Source organism: Podarcis vaucheri (genome assembly GCF_965113315.1).
Source record: "Podarcis vaucheri genome assembly, chromosome: 2".
Lineage (NCBI taxonomy): Eukaryota > Metazoa > Chordata > Lepidosauria > Squamata > Lacertidae > Podarcis > Podarcis vaucheri.
The window spans coordinates 75446757-75465334 of record NC_138760.1 but is presented as its reverse complement, the minus strand read 5'-3'; the positions used below and the strand labels follow the sequence as shown (position 1 = coordinate 75465334).

The window sequence follows — 18578 nt, the reverse complement described above, 5'->3', positions numbered from 1 at the left end:
CATCTCTTCCCCCACCCCTTTCCTGCTGTGTCCCTGCAGCTAGAGAATCTAGTGTATTACAACCGCCTGAAGAACTCCAAGATTGTGATCAGCGACTTTCACCTGGCCAAGCTGGAGAATGGGCTCATTAAGGAACCCTGCGGGACCCCTGAGTATCTAGGTAAGAGATGGCACAGTCAGCACAACCAGATTATGCTTTCATGGAAGGACCCAATTGGGGGGGGGGGGGATTATACCCATATAGTATAAAGTCCACCAGGGACTTGCCATCTCAGACGCCAATGCAGATGAAATGCAGTAGGTGCTGATTTCTCCAGGAAACTCGCGCCTTTGAGATTAGCTTGTAAGGTTTCATGATGGAAAAGGCAGAACCAGCCACAGCTAATTTCATATTCCATCGAAAATAACATTCCTGCTCTCCACAATTCTCACACAAGAGACACTCATTCATTCAAAGCCATAACTGCTGTCTGATGAGACATCTAGTGCAATTCCCCAAGCGAGAGGGGAGTGAATGTGGCTCACTGGAAGATGTGAGGGGTGTTTCCAGGGTGGCTCACTCATGACATGGGTGTTAAATGCTCCTGAAATGTTGAGATCTTTGGGGACAGTTTCATCTCTTATTAAAAGAACAACAACCCAGTTCTACCTCTCTAAACCTGCAGCACATGGGACGTTGTCTGTCAGGGCGCACTAGTTCTGTTTGCAGGGAAGTGTTATAGGTTCAAATACACAGTCCTTGCAGCTGCTTTCAGAAGTAGTATAGTCCCAAAGATGACTGTACCAGGTCATATTTTATCAGTGTTGATTTCCACTCCGATCAAGGCAAAGTTTCTGAAATCCTATGTCCTGGAGTTGTGTTTCATTGCCCTATATGTTCATGGGAGCAGCACTTGCCATCTGTTCTTGTCCTTGCAGCTCCTGAGGTGGTCGGGCGCCAGCGGTATGGACGGCCTGTGGACTGCTGGGCTATTGGTGTGATCATGTATATTCTGTAAGTAAGGAGCAATGAAGAATACTGGAGTCCTCAGCCTATCTTACTGGTGACCGGGGGGGGGGGGCGGGGAGAGATGGAGGAAGGTTAGAAAACAGGATATGAGGAGGTTGGTGGCTAAAGAGAAGGAACTAAAAGCTATCTACAGGAGAAGAACCATTCTCAGCTCTTGCAACGGCAAAAGGGCAAAAGATTGTGTATGGTCAGAAGCTTCACTCAGTGGCAAAACTGTACACCTATCATTTCATATGACTGTCAGTGCGATCAGTTAGATTTGCAGGCATGACAGGAGCTTTTTGGTAGTAGCCCCATGAGTTTTAAGTTGAGGGGTGCATTTGCAGGCTTTAAGCAGATATTAAAAATTCATCTATTTCAGATGGCTTTTTCATAAAATATGTTGCAGTGTCCTGTAGTCTTTATAAGGTTTTTAAGGCAGCAGTTTGATTTCATCTCTGCAGGTGCACTCCACTGTCTCTGAAGGCTGACAGATGCCAACGACAAAAAGGCTTAGCTTGTTTTATGTGGTCTTTATTATGGTGATTTTATGGTTTTTATTTTTGGTATCGTATAATGTTTTTGTTTCGTTTTTAGCAATATGTCTGTTGTTATTCAGTTTTATAGGAAGACACCTTGTTGCCCTAAAAGGCAGCTTATAAACCTTTTCAATAAATAAATCTCTTGCAGCTGATCTCCTTCCTATAGCTAATTTCCCCTCCTACCGCTGTGCTACAGGTTGTCAGGAAACCCACCATTCTATGAGGAAATGGATGAGGATGATTATGAAAACCATGATAAGAACCTGTTCCGTAAGATCCTGGCAGGCGACTATGAGTTTGATCCTCCCTACTGGGATGACATCTCTCAGGCAGGTAAGGTTCTATGAATACTGGAGAGAAGGAAAACGCATGCTGTTACTTGTAGGAGGTACACCCACAAACCATGAAGGGAAATACAGTGTCAACGGTTCCTTTATCCAATCGACAGCATTCCCACCTAGCAGATGCCCTGCAACAATAAACTCCTACCTGATTCTCCCAGTCATGTAAGTCTCAATAAATGTCAGTGCCATTCTAGGGGAGGTAACTGTGATCTCTTCCTTGGCTGATATGTGCCCCTAGTAAAGGACCCCTGACCATTAGGTCCAATCGTGGCTGACTCTGGGGTTGCGGCGCTCATCTTGCTTTACTGGCCAAGGGAGCCGGTGTACAGCTTCTGGGTCATGTGGCCAGCATGACTAAGCCGCATCTGACAAACCAGAGTAGGCACGGAAACGCTGTTTACCTTCCCGCCGGAGCGGTACCTATTTATCTACTTGCACTTTGACGTGCTTTCGAACTGCTAGGTTGGCAGGAGCAGGGACCAAGCAACGGGAGCTCATCCCGTTGCGGGGATTTGAACCGCCGACCTTCTGATTGGCAAGTCCTAAGGCTCTGTGGTTTAACCCACAGCGCCACCCGCGTCCTGCTGTGCCCCTAGTACCTCCCTCGTAAAGAACCGAATTAGGTATTAGGCAAGAAAAATCACAGGAGACTTCCAGTTTCATCTGATGAATGGTAGTGAGAGGAGACACCACATCCTTTTCTTCTTTGTTTCTCCAGCCAAGGACTTGGTGGCCCGTCTAATGGAGGTAGACCAAGACCAGAGAATTACAGCAGAGGAGGCTATTTCTCATGAATGGTGAGTGCCAAATAGCTGTTCCTGGTAAAATAAGGGTTTCCTATCAAAAGAAGGACTTAGGACCAAGGAGAATGGGAGGAAATGCAGAGGGGTAAGGTGTGTAAGGTCTTTATACTCTTAAATTGTCTTCATGCCCTAGAAAAGACACTGAAAATCCTAAGTAGGGGTAGCCAACCTCCAGGTGTTTGGAGTACAACTCCTACTGGTTCCAGCCACCACAGCCAATGGTCAGGGGCAGTGGGGATATTAGTCCAAGCACATCATCTAGAGGGCACCATGTTGGCCAGCTTCTGCTATTGAATAAAATAAGCAGAAGCTGGTGAAGGGAGAAGAAACAAGGTCTTTCAGATGTTATAAGCACTGAAAATCTAGATTGGTTTGAGCAGAGGCCAGGGCATTCATGCTGGCGTAGAAAGCTGCCTTCCCATTTAAGCCCCAACAGTACAGGCCCGTGAGCAAAGCTAAGGAAGGAAGTTAGGCTAAGGAAGGGTAATTGCCAAGAGACACAACTCATTGTCATATTTTTTTTCTGTTCTCAGGATTTCTGGCAATGCAGCTTCGGACAAGAACATAAAGGATGGAGTATGTGCTCAGATTGAGAAAAACTTTGCCAGGGCAAAATGGAAGGTAAGGTCCCACATACTTGGTGCTGCCAGCAAGAATCCTCTTTTGCACTTGAGGAAGTTTGAGATCGCCTCAAGAGAGGGGACACATCCCGGACTTTCCCAGTCTGTCTCCAAATCTCCCCTACTTTGTCAACCCTTATGGGCATTGGTTTTACTTGCATAAGGCTGCACAAATATGCAAAAAATTAAGGCTAGCCTCACTGCAGCTTGGTAGGAAACAGAAATGCCATTGTCCATTCCTCACTACATTTATAGTAGTGGTAGAGCAACTAGAGTGTTGAGGATGGCTAGAACGATTTCAAAAGGGAAAACCCAGACTCAAATCCCCTTTCAGCCATGAAGTTTGCTAAGTGGCCTTGAATACACCCGTCACACAATTAGTAACTGAATGGCTTTTCAACAATAAATTGCAGGCATGGGCCCCATCCACATCATAACTTTTCACCCCCTGTTGCAGTCCCAGTCAGGATGCAGCTGCAATTTGCATGGAAATTGGGATGCACCCATTGGGGTGAATGCTAATTACATGAATGGACCTTGTCTAATTTTACCCTCAGTTAAACTGACATTTGTTAGACTTAAGGAATGGCAGGAAGCAATTAATAATTTCTGCCAGAGTTGTAATCTACTAACTAACTATTGGAAGAGGCCTTACTACCAAAATATTGATCAGGAGACTTTGATTTCATGAATATTGTATAGACTTTTTGCGAGCGATATGTTTGTGTTGTGCTGAAGAATATATTGGTAGAACCTGAAGAATCTATATTAGCTCAAATACTGATAAGATGTTAATATTTTGAATAACTTTAATACTTTATAAGTACTTTGTATTAATTGCATTTTACATTATTAATTTTCATGTAATATTCATCTGTACCTTAATTATTTTTTATAAACCTTTTTATTCTTTGACATCTTAATCTTCCGTGAAATTTTGCCTTTAACTCCTCTATTAATAATATTTATTAACTCTATGGCTTATGACTTTTATATATATGGTACAATGTTCTAACTATCTTTAAAAAGAAACTTTAGCGATTTGGATGAGGAAAGTTGTGTATCCCACTTGGGTTCTTCTTCCTTGATGGTAATGGCACATGAAGAGTCAGTTTCCCACTGGATATTCTGGAATTTTTACTTCTCAGTGAGAAAGGATGCTTCACTGAGGACTAGACCACCCACCACCACCTCTGCCTTAAAAAAAAAAATTGGGCAGGGAAGCAGGAGGCAACATACACGGGCTTTTGGGAAGTATACAACTGGAATACTCAGAAAGACTTGACCTTTCTCAGGGACATTCCCATAGAAAACATTGCCATCACTAAAATGTAAATTGGATGTTATCCCCTGCCCCAACATATTTTTTTTATTTGAGGCAGGGGAGGAGTAGCATTCAGGGACCACCTCTAGTTTTTCTATAATTCAGAAGATTTTGTGGACTAAAAAAATAAAAGAGTAAATTGGTTAACTTCCATTTCTGAATACTGCTAGCCTTCAGTAATATGGTCAAGAAGTCATACAATTGGATCAGTCATCATGAAATGAAATAAAGCTCGCAGTACATTTTGGGGCCTAACTGCTTGCTTTCTCATGCTTTAGCCTTGAGCTGCCGTTATAGACAGTGTCTCTTCTCAAGTTTTGTCTGCAGTCACAAGAACTGAAAGCACACTTATAAATAAAGCTGAGATTCTCCAGTGTGAACATGCTATAATTATATATAATTTTGTGTGTGTGTGTGTGTGTGTGTGTGTGTGTGTGTGTGTGTGTACACACACACACAAGCCAAGGGTTTCATAAGATTTGGAATTAGTGCCATCAAATTATAGAGGGTGGGGTGCAAAGGAAGCAGGATGGAGGTGTTGCTCCTATTCCTTCTCCCTGCAATAAAACTGCGAGAGGCCATGACACGTTACCAACGAACAACCCCCTTTCTCTCGCCAACCTGCAGAAAGCCGTTCGAGTGACCACAATGATGAAGAGACTCCGAGCGCCGGAGCACACGGATGCAGCGAAACCAGCAACTCCTGCCACTGCCACGACAGACAGTGCTTCCCCAACAGAGACCACCAGCGCCCCACAGGCAAAAGCGGAGGCAGACAGCACGGCTTCAGCCACAACAGCCGAAGCAGCCCCAGCGACAACAATGGCAGCGCCAGCTGCTGCTGCTGCAGGAGCAGCAGCGAGCCCAGAAGAAACGACATCAACAGCTCCAGCAACTACGGCAGAAACTCCGGCGACAACACCGGCAGCCCCAACCACGTGTAACAGGGGAGAAACTGCCGCCCCGAGTGCCACCCCAGAGTCCTGGAATGAGGAGACTGGCTGAGTCAGAGGGGAGCAGGGCAAGGGCAGGGCTGTACCTCTCTTTGTTGTATTTCTCTTTGTAAATAGTCACTGGCATGGTACCCCCAACCCCCCCAACTGTCCTGGCTTCCCAACCAACCCCTCTGCGTGTGGCTGTCAGTTTGTCTGACTTCTATGTGTCTCCAGCTAGGTGCCAGCAGAGTTTCTATTTTTTATGTGACAGAGTCCAGAGAGACCCCGTTGGGCCCAGGTAAACAACAAGTGGTTGTAGAGGCCTAGCCCATTGCATGAAATTCTCTCTCTTCCTCTCTTTCTCTCTCTTCCCCGCTCCCTCTTTTCCTCTGTTGCTTTCCTTTTCTTTGTTCCATTTCTCGATTTGTTTTCTTACTACTCTCTCTCAGTCACTTGACTTGCTACTTGACTCCCTGAGGCTGGTTGGGAGAAGCTGGAGCAATCAGATCAGACACAGTAGCCATACTTTTCAGCCGACTGGTTTGTTATATACCATGGAGGTATGGGGAATGGGACACAGGTCCAGGTCAGGTTGGAGGATAAAGAGGGCCACACACTGTCATGGCAGAGCTTTCAAATTAGTCATACTCATTGGAGATGCATGTGGAATTCATCTGTTCAGCTGCTGGCAAGATCTTCTGTAGCAATTTACCTCTATGTCCAACATATGGTTGTGTGCGAACAAAGCTAATGCAAAATCCATGTGAGAGTGTGTGTGCATTTGCTTGACTTTTCACTGAACTGTCGATACTGAACTGTCAACACAACTGGGGTGTAGCTATCCATATATTTGTGCAGAAGCAATTTTCCCTTGGGGACAGGAGACATCCCTAATCTGGAAAACAAGCCAACTGTGAACAAGCAGGGGCAAGGAAGATAAAAGACAGGTGGGAAGCTGTATTTATTTATTTATTTATTTATTTAACACTTGCTGCATTATCCCAAGACAACGTGTTGAGACTCCTGCATTGCAGGGGGTTGGATTAGATGACCCTCTGTGTCTCTTACAACTCCATGATTCTATGATTTTAAGCACTCAGGGCAGAATATTATTATTATTATTATTATTATTATTATTATTATTGTAGGTTATGGGAACCTTGCAGAGAGACCTCTAAATTATCAACAGTAGTTGTTGGAAAACAATGTGACAGAAGAAGCAAATGAGCAAATGATCTCCAGAGCAACACTGTAGAGCAGACAGGTGAATCCTACACTGTGGCAAAATCCTGTAGATGGATTCTGCAGGTGATTTATCTTAGTGGAAATCTGTAGAAGCCTTGTTTAGGTATTTACATTCCTGCAACTTTACTGCAAGGTTAAGTGACCAGATGAAAAGACCATCGGCTTCTGTACCTTTAATGGGTAGAAGAGGGGATTTTTGCAGGTGTAACTCATTATGTAAAAGTGAAAAAGCTGTATACCTATCCAAATTCCCTCTCTGACACTACTTAAGGCATTCAGCTGGGAGGGAACCTAGCATTTAAGGTGAAATAGACTTCAAAAGCCAGTTAGGGTTGCAAGAGGGTAAAGTAGTAAGCAACTTGTAGAATAGGATCAGCAGAAAGTGTGTGCCCACTAACAGCTCGATCATGTGCTTCCTTCCCTATCTGCAATAGGCAAGAAGCTCATCTTTCAATAAAAATGAAAGAATGTTCTCCCTCACCCTGAAATACACACTTTATTCCAATAGTTAGCATTCCTGAGCCTATGTAATAAACATTGCAGTCACCATTTTTGTCATCATTCTATACTGCCATCCCCCCCCCCATAAAACAGAGATGAAAATGTCTCTCTGCTTCCAGACATACTGTGAAGATAAATGTACTTTACACACTAGGAAATTTAGTAATTCTATATTTCTTACAGGATTTGGTTGGCATGCTATAAAAGAGGACCAGAGCCAAACAAAAAATGTTTATGAACAGTTGTTTCAAAACTCTTTCAAGGAAAGGTTGCGAACAAAAGTGAGAAATCAGGTAATCAAGGACTGTGCTATAGCATATATAAAAACAGACAAATAGCACAATCCTATGCATGTTTATTGTTAAGTCCCAATGAGTTCAATATGGCTTACAATTAGGGAGGCATAAAATCAAAATTCAACAACACAAGGATGGAGAATTTGTGACCCTATGGATGTTGTTGGACCCAACGCCAAGGGGGATGTGGCAGAGGCTTAGTGGTAGAATACATGCATTGCATGCAGAAGGTTGCAAGTTCAGGTATGGCTAGGAACGATTCCTGGCCTGAAACCCTAGAGAAGCACTGCCTGTCAGTGTAGGCAATATTGAGCTAGATGGATCAATATTCTGACACATAAGGTAGAACTCTATGTTCTTAACAGATAGGTATAGGAACCTGGATTAATATTTCATATCTGAAGTGGTGTTCAGAGAGAATGTGGTTTTAAGGGGAGAAGTAGGGGAGGTATGTTACTTTATTCCCCAGCTGCTTCACCCAGATGGGGTTCCCAAATGTGCTTTCTGCAACACATTGTTTGCAGATAAGAGAAAACCAACTGAGAGAGGATGCTGCAGAAGAGAAGCAGCAGGTGGGGGTTGAGCCCCACAGCCAACCTTTTCCTGCTCAAATCATGCTCTCTCTGTGTCGCCATTCAGCTGTTTGGCTGCAGACTCCTATGTGCAAAGCCAGGCCACTGCCGAACATAACAGTTCCAGTTTAGGTTCAGTTTGCATGGCCTACAACTATGGGATTGTTTGGCACATTTAAATACGCAGCATAGCTATTCCTCCATGAAGCTGCCAATGGGCCATTCCATATTTTCATCCCTGTCTGACAGGACAACCTTCATTAGCTATAATGAAAAGATTTCAACTGTGCTGCATGGTGTGTGATACAATACACCTAACAGTCTCCTCTTTAATCCAGATATTTGGGCAGATTCTGGATCTGGGTTTGGACTTTTCAAGTACAGTTCAGTCTAACCCTATGAATGGAGTCAAGGCACCAGCCGACTCCTGCTACCTACGTGAGGACAGCCTAACCAGAGGTGGCATACACACCTAAGACTTTAGGCATGTAGGCCTGAGCAGGACATCTTCCATGGAAACTGAATGCTGGGCTGCGGTGCCAGTAGCATATATTAGGCCAGATTGGGTCCTTCAAATATAATTGATACTGACTCCTTGATGGAGAAAGCAAGACTGTAGCTCCTGTTGTACGTATTACATTTTGGTGCTTGCATGTGAACTATATATATGTACCCTCAAACAAAAGCCTGATTCCCCCCCCCAAAAAAAAAAAAATCTGGCACAGATAGCAGGTAATTTATTTTTATGTCAGTTGCTTTGTGATCTAGAAACACAGACTTCTTACAGCCATAGGCTACATTCCTTAAAAGGAAGAGAACTATTAGCACCTTGATTATATTCGAAAGCTTAACTCCAGAGTAATATTTTTTAACAACAAAAAGGACTGCTGGGATCAGAAGGGGTTTATCTCACAGAAGGAGCAGCCCTCAAGTTGAGAAGTCTCACTGGTTTCTATCTATTAATCTGCCACTATACACCCCTAAGTAGTCAAGGACTAGACTTGTTCCTGCTTCAAGTTGGTTCCTGAGCCCCTCTCCACAGGTGTTTTGTCCAAAGGAGAGTGTGAGGCCTGCATATGGCTACTGGTATGAGCAGCCAAAATGGGTCCTCACAGTAGCAGAAAATCTTGGCTCTGGGAAAGGAAATGCTGCGGACTGGGTGTATTTAGTATGTGTGCAGCGCATAAAATAAACAAGGTATGTGTGAGATTAATACAACACCCCTAGTATGGTTTGTGATTGTCACGTGCGCATGATAAACAGAAGGCAGTCTATGATTTGAAGTATGTACTTTCTGGACTGTTCTGTCAGCACATTCATGTCTCGCCTTGAAGCTACTACTGTATGTGCAACCTATGTACAGCACTATAAGGCAGACCTATAATGCAGTCACCTCTTCAGAGCACGAAAACACCAGGCTCCTGAGGCGTCCAGTGTTCATTCTAAAATGGCATGTTGTGACTAGATTGTTAGAAGAGCAGCTGTGCTGTTGCAGAGGTTCGCACCAGCTCCTTTGTCTTTAAATAAAGTAGTTCTGTTGTATTGGCGGGCCTGCTTCTCCTGGGCCACTCTGGTTCTCTAATCACAACTGAAAATGGCACCTAAGGCAGGCCTGCTCCTAATATGTCCTGTGTGCAACAGTTTTGAAGATTAAATGGTGTAGTCAGATGCTTATTTCTGCTGGTGAAATACAAAAATCCTTCTTTAAGGCTAAAGTTTTTCTTATTTTCCAACATGGATTTTTCCCCTCCATGTGATGAGTGATTCCCCACCACCACCCCAATACAAATTGTGCCCTTTTCACTCAAGATTCTAGATTGGAGGTCAACAACTTTTGCCCATAAGCACATCTGGATCTTTAAGCAAACACTGTGAGCACCAAACTCTCTAATCGCTTCTCTCCCCCTCCTCAAAGAGACAGAAAGAGAGAAAGGAGGCACTTAGCTTTTCCAAGGGATCTGGATAAAAATCAGATCAAGAAGAATTAATTCTGAAAAGAACATAGAACTGAAAAGTGGAAAACAGTGTTACCCTTCCAACTCCTTCCTTCAACTTTATGTACCGTATTTACTCAAATCTAATGCTCACCTTATTTGGCCAAATTACGTTGCGAAAATTAAGGTGTGCATCAGATTCGATGGCACGTTTAAATTTGCCGGCAAATACTTTCTTTGGTTTCAAGGTTCTGAAAATTGGGGTGCACATTAGATTTGATGGCACATTAGACTCGAGTAAATACGGTACTTTTCAAGGGAGAAAAAGGTACCCTTAATAGCTATTACCACCTCATGACAAAGGAAATAGTGAGGAGAGGGGCTCAGAGGCTTCATGGATGTCAGGGAAAGGCCACAGGGATGCCACTGAGCTCATGGGCAGCGCCATGGCAACCCCCTTTTCTGAATTACTGTCAAGGCAAGCGCCTGCATAGTTAGAATTGAATGCATTTACCTGTTTTTGCTAACTCAAAAATGTGCAATATACTTCATCTATTCAGTATTTTTTTTATATATAATATAGACTAGTATAAACAAGAATGCTCTAGATCAGGCAAGTACTAAAATTGCTACAAGTTCATAGATATTTTTTGCCCATTTAAGCATTAGATTGGCAGTACAGGCCTTCTCTGAGTTCAGTGGAACCTACTCCCAGGTCAAGTGTCAATCATATACTCACTTACCTGAAAGTAAATCCCATTGAACTATTTTAAACAGAAGTTATGGCTTTGGGACAGACTGAGGTTAGGAAGGAGCTGTTTCTTTTGGTGTGAAAGGACCTTGGCTTCTCGTAAGCAGCTCAGATAACTTTATTTTATGGAACGGCATAGAAATGTTGTGAATGATTAACTTGACACAAGTTAAGCACAACAACTCAAATAGGAGCACCTGGGTTATATGTCAATTAGCACAGAAGCTTGAGATTCATGCACAGCTGTTAATTATTGTAAAATCCCACATATACTACACACTTGGGGAGAGAAAGACCCACCTCAGCCGTGTTCAACATGAAGTTTGAATCAAGTTGCCACTTTCTTTCCTGAAGGAGGTCCATTGCCTTTTACCAACAGCATAGTATGCTGAAATCATACGGCTATGCTTTATCCATCACTGCATCTTGAAGCTGACAGAAGAGTTCCTTGTCTGTCGCACACCTGTTGAAGGCAGAGCCCCTGTCAAACCCTCCACATGAACCACAAGCACCCTCATTTCCCATAACTGGGTCTTGCTATCCCAGGTTCAGTCCCACATAAAGAACAGAGAAGCCTGGCTCTTGTTGTGAACAGCCTACGTAGTAGACTTCAAGGCCTTCTCAGCCACCTGCCTGCCTCAGTTACGGACTCCAGCATTTCTTAGCCTTTCTCCTCCCTCACAAGCAGCTGCATGTTTGTAAGTTTGAGTTTAGTCTATGAAATTGTTTTATTTAAACTACAACCACCCAGAAATTCCTGTGTAATTGCCGCACTGTACCACTGGAAAAAAAAATAAAGTCCCTTCTAAGGGTAAACTGAGAGAGCACCTGCTAGTGCATTGTCTGTCTCTGTGTCTTCACTGTACACACAATCCTGCTAGGGGCTGTCTTTTTCCAACTAATGCCAGGGCTGTGAATAATGCTGGTCCATTTTTATACAATATAGATATAATTTGGAAAGTGGCCTGAGATAGGAAGGGAGACACAACTATGCCATGATTTTATACCTGCTTTAAAACCAATTTAAGCCCTCCGCTTTGTAACTGGGAGGAAACCCTGTCAATTAAGCCTAATATGAGGCCAGTATAATATGTTAGAGTAGACATGTCTTGTTTTCTTTTCCACCTTCCACGCCCCACCGTCAAGGCCCTACATAAAATTCCTGTTTCAGCCTGGGGAAGAGGTCCTGTTGCACAATCTTGCATTCTTCAAGCAAGAAACCTAACTTACTGATGTCCTCAAGATGCACAACATGGCCACCTAAAGACTACACACATGTTCACTGATTACTTATCTCATTTATGGCATGTTTGGGGAACCTATGGCCTTCCGCCAGTAGTTACTAGATCAGGAAGCCCAACCAGTCAACTAATAGCAGCAACCAGAATCTTGTCTTTTTGTGCTTAACAATTTACAACAGCTTTCTTGCCTCCATATTTGTATACTAGCTCATGGCACTGCAAGAGGAACAAGGAGATGCAATTTCATGTCCTACCACATACCCTCCCCAGAAATGTATCCTTACCAGAACCTCTGCTAGGGAATTCTGTTACAATTTGCAGGAGAAAATGGTTTTCCAGATTAGATATGACAGGAAAGTGGAACAAGCTATCATGGTAAAGCTGAGGTCAAAAACACACAAGCATTTTGAAGCACTTTAATGATCACTTGGGAATCATACCCAACTTCAGTTAATGCACATAAAAAGTTATGCTTTGTTTTAAATAGCACCACGCCAGCAAATGCAGAAAACATTACCCCAGTTAAGTTCCCCAAATGCTCGTCCATGCAGCCCTGTGACTACTCAACTGCAATGCCACCATGAGCTTAGAAAATATGATGAAAGGTAGGCATAACAGAGTCATAAAATACATTGCTTGGGGGAAAAGGAAGATTTTTCTTTCACTCATAACACTAGAACATGGAGTCATGCAATTAGACTCATAACACACAAAATAAAAAATATTTCACAAGCATGCAATTAATTTATGGAATTTGCTGGCACAATAATTGGATGGTCACTGTCTTAGGCAGCTTTCAAAGGGGATTTAGCCAATTCATGAACGATAAATCTACCAACAACTATTAGCCATTGTACCTTTTGGAATCACAGAAGCAACATGCCTCTGACGATCAGTAACAGAGGGACAAACACCAAAGAAGGGCTGCTATCTTTAGTTTCTGCCATGCCTGTGGAATTCTTGGAAGCATCTCTTGGGCCATTGGACGAAACATAATACTGGACTAATGGGCCTCATCTGATTCAGCAAGGCTTTTTGACGTTCTCAATGGTGACAAAAGAGATGTTTCAATGCAAGTAGGCAAGCTTAAAATATGAAAAGGTTATTCCCAAATATGTACAACTGTATGGGGGGAATGGAGGGCTAGAAGGTTATATATTTCAAGGCAGAATACATCTGTTCTCAGGTGACGCAGGAAATAGAAGACGGTATAAACGCAACTGTAAATCTACCTTCATACCTGGTCCTTAACTGATTTTCAAAAGGTGGTACAGGTGCATTTAAAACTACAGTGGTACCTCGGGTTACATATGCTTCAGGTTACACACTCCGCTAACCCAGAAATAGTGCATCAGGTTAAGAACTTTGCTTCAGGAACAGAAATCGGGCTCCGGCGGCGCGGCAGCAGCAAGAGGTGCTTCAGGTTAAGAACAGTTTCTGGTTAAGAATGGACCTCCGGAACGAATTAAGTACTTAACCCAAGGTACCACTGTATTCTATATAACAGGAGGCTCAAAAGCCCTCTGAGCAATACATGTCACATCTATCCCAACCAATTATGCAAGTGTTGCCAGACCCGTCATGTCATCTAGCTGCATACAGTTGTGTAAGCTAGTAAATATTTTATATATCTCTACAAAGCTAAGTTAATCTCTTTGTTCTGCACAAAACAGGCTGGAAATAATCCATTCGCAGTGTCAAATATCACCAGAAAAGTTTTCTTTTCCAGGTTTCACAACCAAAATGACAAGTTTAAGACCTTTATGCAATGTGTGACAGCCTGCAGTTGCATTTAACGAAGCACAAATGGTGTTGAATTTTTAATTCCCACAGAAATGTCTTCACCAGCTTCAACCCACCAAATTGTTTTGCCTTTGTTTCTAGATACCATATTATTTCTGTTTAGCAAAGCCCAACAAGGGAGTCTTATTATAGAAATTGTACAATGAGTTCTTCTGTGAGAAACCCTGCTATGTCAAACTGTAGATTTCCCTAAGATTTGTACATTGTTGTTATTAGATATGACACAGATGGGATGTGAACTTACTGTTTCCATGCTTTGAAAATAAGCAACAGCGCCAGCAGTCCCTGGATTCATTTACAACTTGAGGTGCTGCTCCACTGGGGAAATTGCAGCGAAAAAGAAAGCACCAAAATACACTCAGTTAAAAGCCCCCAGAGCTATTCTCAAATCTGAAGGGAAATGTGCCGAAAACTGGCTTAGGCAAATCTGGGAGGTTGGGTGTGGAAATGTCTTCATGTGGGGTTAAAGAAGACGACGAAAGAAGGATGATAAATAACTGCATTTCCTCAATAACATATATTTTATATTGTTTTGTTGTAATCTCATTACACTGGATTCAACTAAATTGCCATATGCATTGAACGAGGTCACCTTGTACAACAGGCCTTTCCCCTCCTCCCCAACACCTCCAAGACAGATTTGGGGAAGTCTCATTGCAGGTAAACCGTGTTCTATACACAGATACCCTACCTAGCATTGAATTCCACTCACTGTATTTAGTGGTACTTCTAACCAAGCATGCTTAGAATTGCACAGATGCAATCCTAAGCATACTTACCAAAATAGAAACAAATACCACCATGGATTTGTATCCAATTCTACTTTGAATAAGAACCACTGGAATTAATGCACTTAAACTGTCAAATCTGTTAATTTCAAGGAGTCTGCTCTAACATTAGACGCAACCCATGAACTATTTCCAAATAACCATGGTTAGGATGCAAGGGTCCAATTCTGTGCACACTTAATTTGCAATACATCCTATTTTATTAATTCTGAGAGTTGTAACTTTAAAAAATAATAGTCCCCTCAAGCAACAGTAGACACTGGATTCAAGACAGGACATTATTCCTACACTTTTTAATAGCTCTGTAGAAATGGCAAACATTGCAGGTTTTCCAGCTCATCCCCTGTTCAGCCCATTTTCGATTATCACTTCCATATAAGAATTGCATCCTTTAGGCAAAACTGCATATAAGCTTCATCCCATATTGAATATAGCAGCCGTAATGGTCCGTGACTCCACCCATCCAGGATTATTGATGTCCGGCCACTCGCTCTGAAGAAGCTTGGTGTGGCAGGAGGAGCGTCTGAATTCCCTGGCAGGTAAGGAAATAAAAAGCCTGTAGCCAGAAGCAACCTCGTGTGTATAATGGGCATCATGTCATCAAATCTTATGACTTCTGTAACATTTCCCCAATCATTGTACAAAATCCTTGTACAAAAAGTTCATATTAATAGATAGATAGATAGATAGATAGATATGCCTGTTGTCTTTGTTCATATATATATATATATATCTATTATACCGACACCAACACAGACAACACTCACAAAACAAACACAACAAGATACTACAACTACAAATGCAAAGCAGATGTTACAGATACTGTACATCCCTAATTCTTATTCATTTCTATTTGACTTCCTTCATCCTCAACACAGGACAGGTCCGGTTGTATACTTAGTAAACTGTTTCTTTCTCAATTCCTCTTCTCTATTTTGCTCTTTATCTTACATTCTTACACCATAATTTGTTTTGCGGAAATTAGTCAAGACAAGTCCAGGTATTAATCTGAATGCAGTTTTTTCAGATACTATATTTTCCCCATTCTTCTTGAAATTTATGTTTGGATTGATCTCTAATTGCCTCTGTCAATTTAGATTATTACGTATATTTTTAATACCCCGCCTTTCGCCCTGACGGGACTCAAGACCATAGGCGTAGCCAGGGGGGGGGCAGGGGGCAAATAACTCAATAAAAATACTCAATTGAGGCTCTTCCCACCCCCCAACATAAATCCTGGCTACGTCCATGTTCAAGGCAGCTTTTTCTAGAACTAAATGTAATAAAAAGTCCGATTACAGATGCCCTATCTCTTTCTAATTCTAAGAGCGCCGCCCCGATGCAGGACGGCTTTGCCTTTTGCAGCACCCATTTCCCCTTTAGCCACGCGCTCCGGGAGGGGCGCGAGCACTTATTAGCCCCGCCCCTCAAAAGGGGCAGCCGCAGTGTCGGAAGCGTTAAAAAAAACAGGGGGGGGGCTTTTTCCTTTTTTTCTCCCGCGCCTTAATTAAGAACGTCATTTCCGTTCAGTTCCGGAAATCACTGAGATAGGAACCAAATTTGAATCCGGCAACCAAGTGAGGCTTGAACTGGAAACCGACAGGTTCATTGTTGGGTCTGATAGCGGCGGCTGCAGGGAGAGAGCGCTCCTTCCAGGGAAGCTTCCCGGGTTCAGGGCGGGGGAAGGAAGCTGAAGGACAAGAGCTCGAGACGGGCGGGGAAGCTTCGCGGGTCACCTCGAGAGAAGTCTCGCTCCATCTCCCTGGAGCTGAGCGAGAGGACTGGCCCCTGGGCTTCCTCTTTCTCTGCCAGCTTTTTATAGGCAGAGGCTTTGTGAGTTTGGGAAGCTGCCTAATTGTACATTTTTATTCTTCTTCTGTTCAGTCCCCGCAACCAAAGCTTCTGTCCCCACCACTTAAGGCTCGTGAGGCTAGTTATTCTTGGAGACACTGACTAGCCCAAGGTAGAGATTTAAAGGAGAGCTTCTTAACCTGTGGGCTTCAGCAGGTTTGTGGAGTTGGGGGGGGGGGAGGAATTATTATTATTATTATTATTATTATTATTATTATTATTATTATTTACCCTCTTCATTTCCTTCCTGCTGTTTTGAAAAGGGTCTACAGGGAAGGGGAATCTGAGGAAGAGTTTGCAGCTTTCATCAAATTCTGAAAGCGGTCTGTGCTTGTTGAATCCTCCTTTTGATAAGAGGCAGTACAGTGGTACCTCAGGTTACATACGCTTCAGGTTACAGACTCCACTAACCCAGAAATAGTACCTCGGGTTAAGAACTTTGATTCAGGATGAGAACAGAAATTACGTGGCAGTGGAGCGGCAGCCCCATTAGCTAAAGTGGTACCTCAGGTTAAGAACAGTTTCAGGTTAAGAACGGACCTGCAGAACGAATTAAGTTCTTAACCCGAGGTACCACTGTACTTTGTCCTAATGTTTTGCTAATACTTTGTTTGTAATGAATATCTGACCTATATCTTGCTGGCTAGTGGTAGTTGACGTACTGAACATCCCATATTACAGCTGGTGTTGCCCAGTTAAGTAACTGGCTGTGACAATGAAAGAGCTTCGGAGGGGAGTGTAAGGTGTTTTCGCTGGCTGTTTGGGACTATAGAGCAAAACCAGAAATGCAGGAAGGAATGCTTTCCCCTCTGGATTTTGCTGCTGTTATTTTTGTCTAAGTTTTCAGTAACCTGGAATGTAGTGCAGGGCACAGAGAGATCATCAAGTGCAAATTCAGTTCTTCAGTGTACGGGTGGGGAAAGGGAACCAGCATTCAGGATATGCCCTTGTGACTGTTTTCTTATTGGGCAGAACCTCTTTTAAGTTTGGTGTTTCTTTTTGCAGAGAGGCTGTTCCACATCTGAGTTTTTGCATCTTTTCCTTGATCTTGCAGTTGTAAAGGATGCCTATCCGTGCCCATTGTACCATCTGCTCAGATTTCTTTGATAATGAGAGGGATGTGGCAGCTATTCACTGTGGACATACTTTCCACCATTTATGGTGAGTACTGTATAAACAAATGGCAAAATTGGTGGAGGAAAGTTATTTAAGAACCTAAGCAACTCTCTTTTTTTTTTTTTACACATCAACTTTTCATTACATCTTATTTGTGAAATAATACTTGGAAACATCTTATTTTTTACTATTTGTTCATTAAGAGCATTTTTAACCTGCCCTTGTTCAAATGATTCCAAGGCAGGTTACAAAGGGAGCAAAAATAAGAGTAAGTGTAAGTAAAATATACAGAATTTGAATAATCCAACATGAAAACACAATGTGTTATAACAATGAGCAAACATCTGGGCAAATAGAAGTTTCTAGCTGGCTCCCAATTGTCAGCAATATTGGTGCCTGCCATACTTCAGAGGAGTAGGCTATTCTATAATAGGGGCACCTCCACAAAGGGTGCCATATCTCATGCCACCGCAGGATGGTGAGACAATGAAAAGGGCCTGTTCCTCCATATCTAAGGGCCCAGGCAGGCTGATATTATAGTTGTAGGTACAATAGAAAGAAGCATTAAGGCAAGTTTTTTTGTTGTTGGCTGGTGTCTTTATGGTTTAGGAGGGGGGATGGATATGTTGATCATCAAGAAACTGCAGTTATAGAAACAGTGTGCTGGTTAGGAGTAGGACAATAATTTTTCTCTGCCTGATAAAATAGGTCTGTAACTCATTTCCTGAGTTTGTTGTGTCCTGCTTTTCCTTCTGTGTCACGGATGCCTGTCAAAATATTTGAGGACTGAAGGACCAGGTTCACAGTGGTACTGAGCCATTTCTAGCCTAATGCACTGTGTGCATATTTTGTGCTACAGTGGTGCCTCGGGTTACAGATGCTTCAGGTTACAGACTCCGCTAACCCAGAAATAGAACATCGGGT

The 18578-nt window shown here is 42.8% G+C and overlaps 2 protein-coding genes across 7 annotated transcripts in view; both read left to right on the top strand.

Annotated features, from left to right (window-relative positions):
* The window catches only part of CAMKV (CaM kinase like vesicle associated), a 66422-nt gene extending 54747 nt beyond the window's left edge, over positions 1–11675 (top strand). For both annotated transcript variants that reach the window (XM_082214560.1, XM_082214561.1), the window contains exons 6-11: positions 40–160; positions 919–994; positions 1727–1863; positions 2593–2671; positions 3211–3298; positions 5249–11675. In XM_082214560.1, the coding sequence (XP_082070686.1) occupies positions 40–160; positions 919–994; positions 1727–1863; positions 2593–2671; positions 3211–3298; positions 5249–5626 (879 nt within the window). In that variant the 3' untranslated portion in view covers positions 5627–11675. The remainder of the gene's footprint in view (positions 1–39; positions 161–918; positions 995–1726; positions 1864–2592; positions 2672–3210; positions 3299–5248) is intronic.
* Positions 11676–16239: 4564 nt separating this feature from the next.
* Positions 16240–18578, top strand: part of TRAIP (TRAF interacting protein) — a 28842-nt gene continuing 26503 nt past the window's right edge. Inside the window, exons 1-2 of one of the 5 annotated variants that reach the window (XM_082214549.1) lie at positions 16240–16264; positions 17544–17699. In XM_082214549.1, coding sequence (XP_082070675.1) covers positions 17602–17699 — 98 coding nt within the window. In that variant the 5' untranslated portion in view covers positions 16240–16264; positions 17544–17601. Of the gene's footprint in view, positions 16521–16607; positions 16651–17543; positions 17700–18578 lie in introns of those variants that run through there. The other 4 variants (XM_082214550.1, XM_082214547.1, XM_082214551.1 and 1 more) reach the window with 4 other exon arrangements.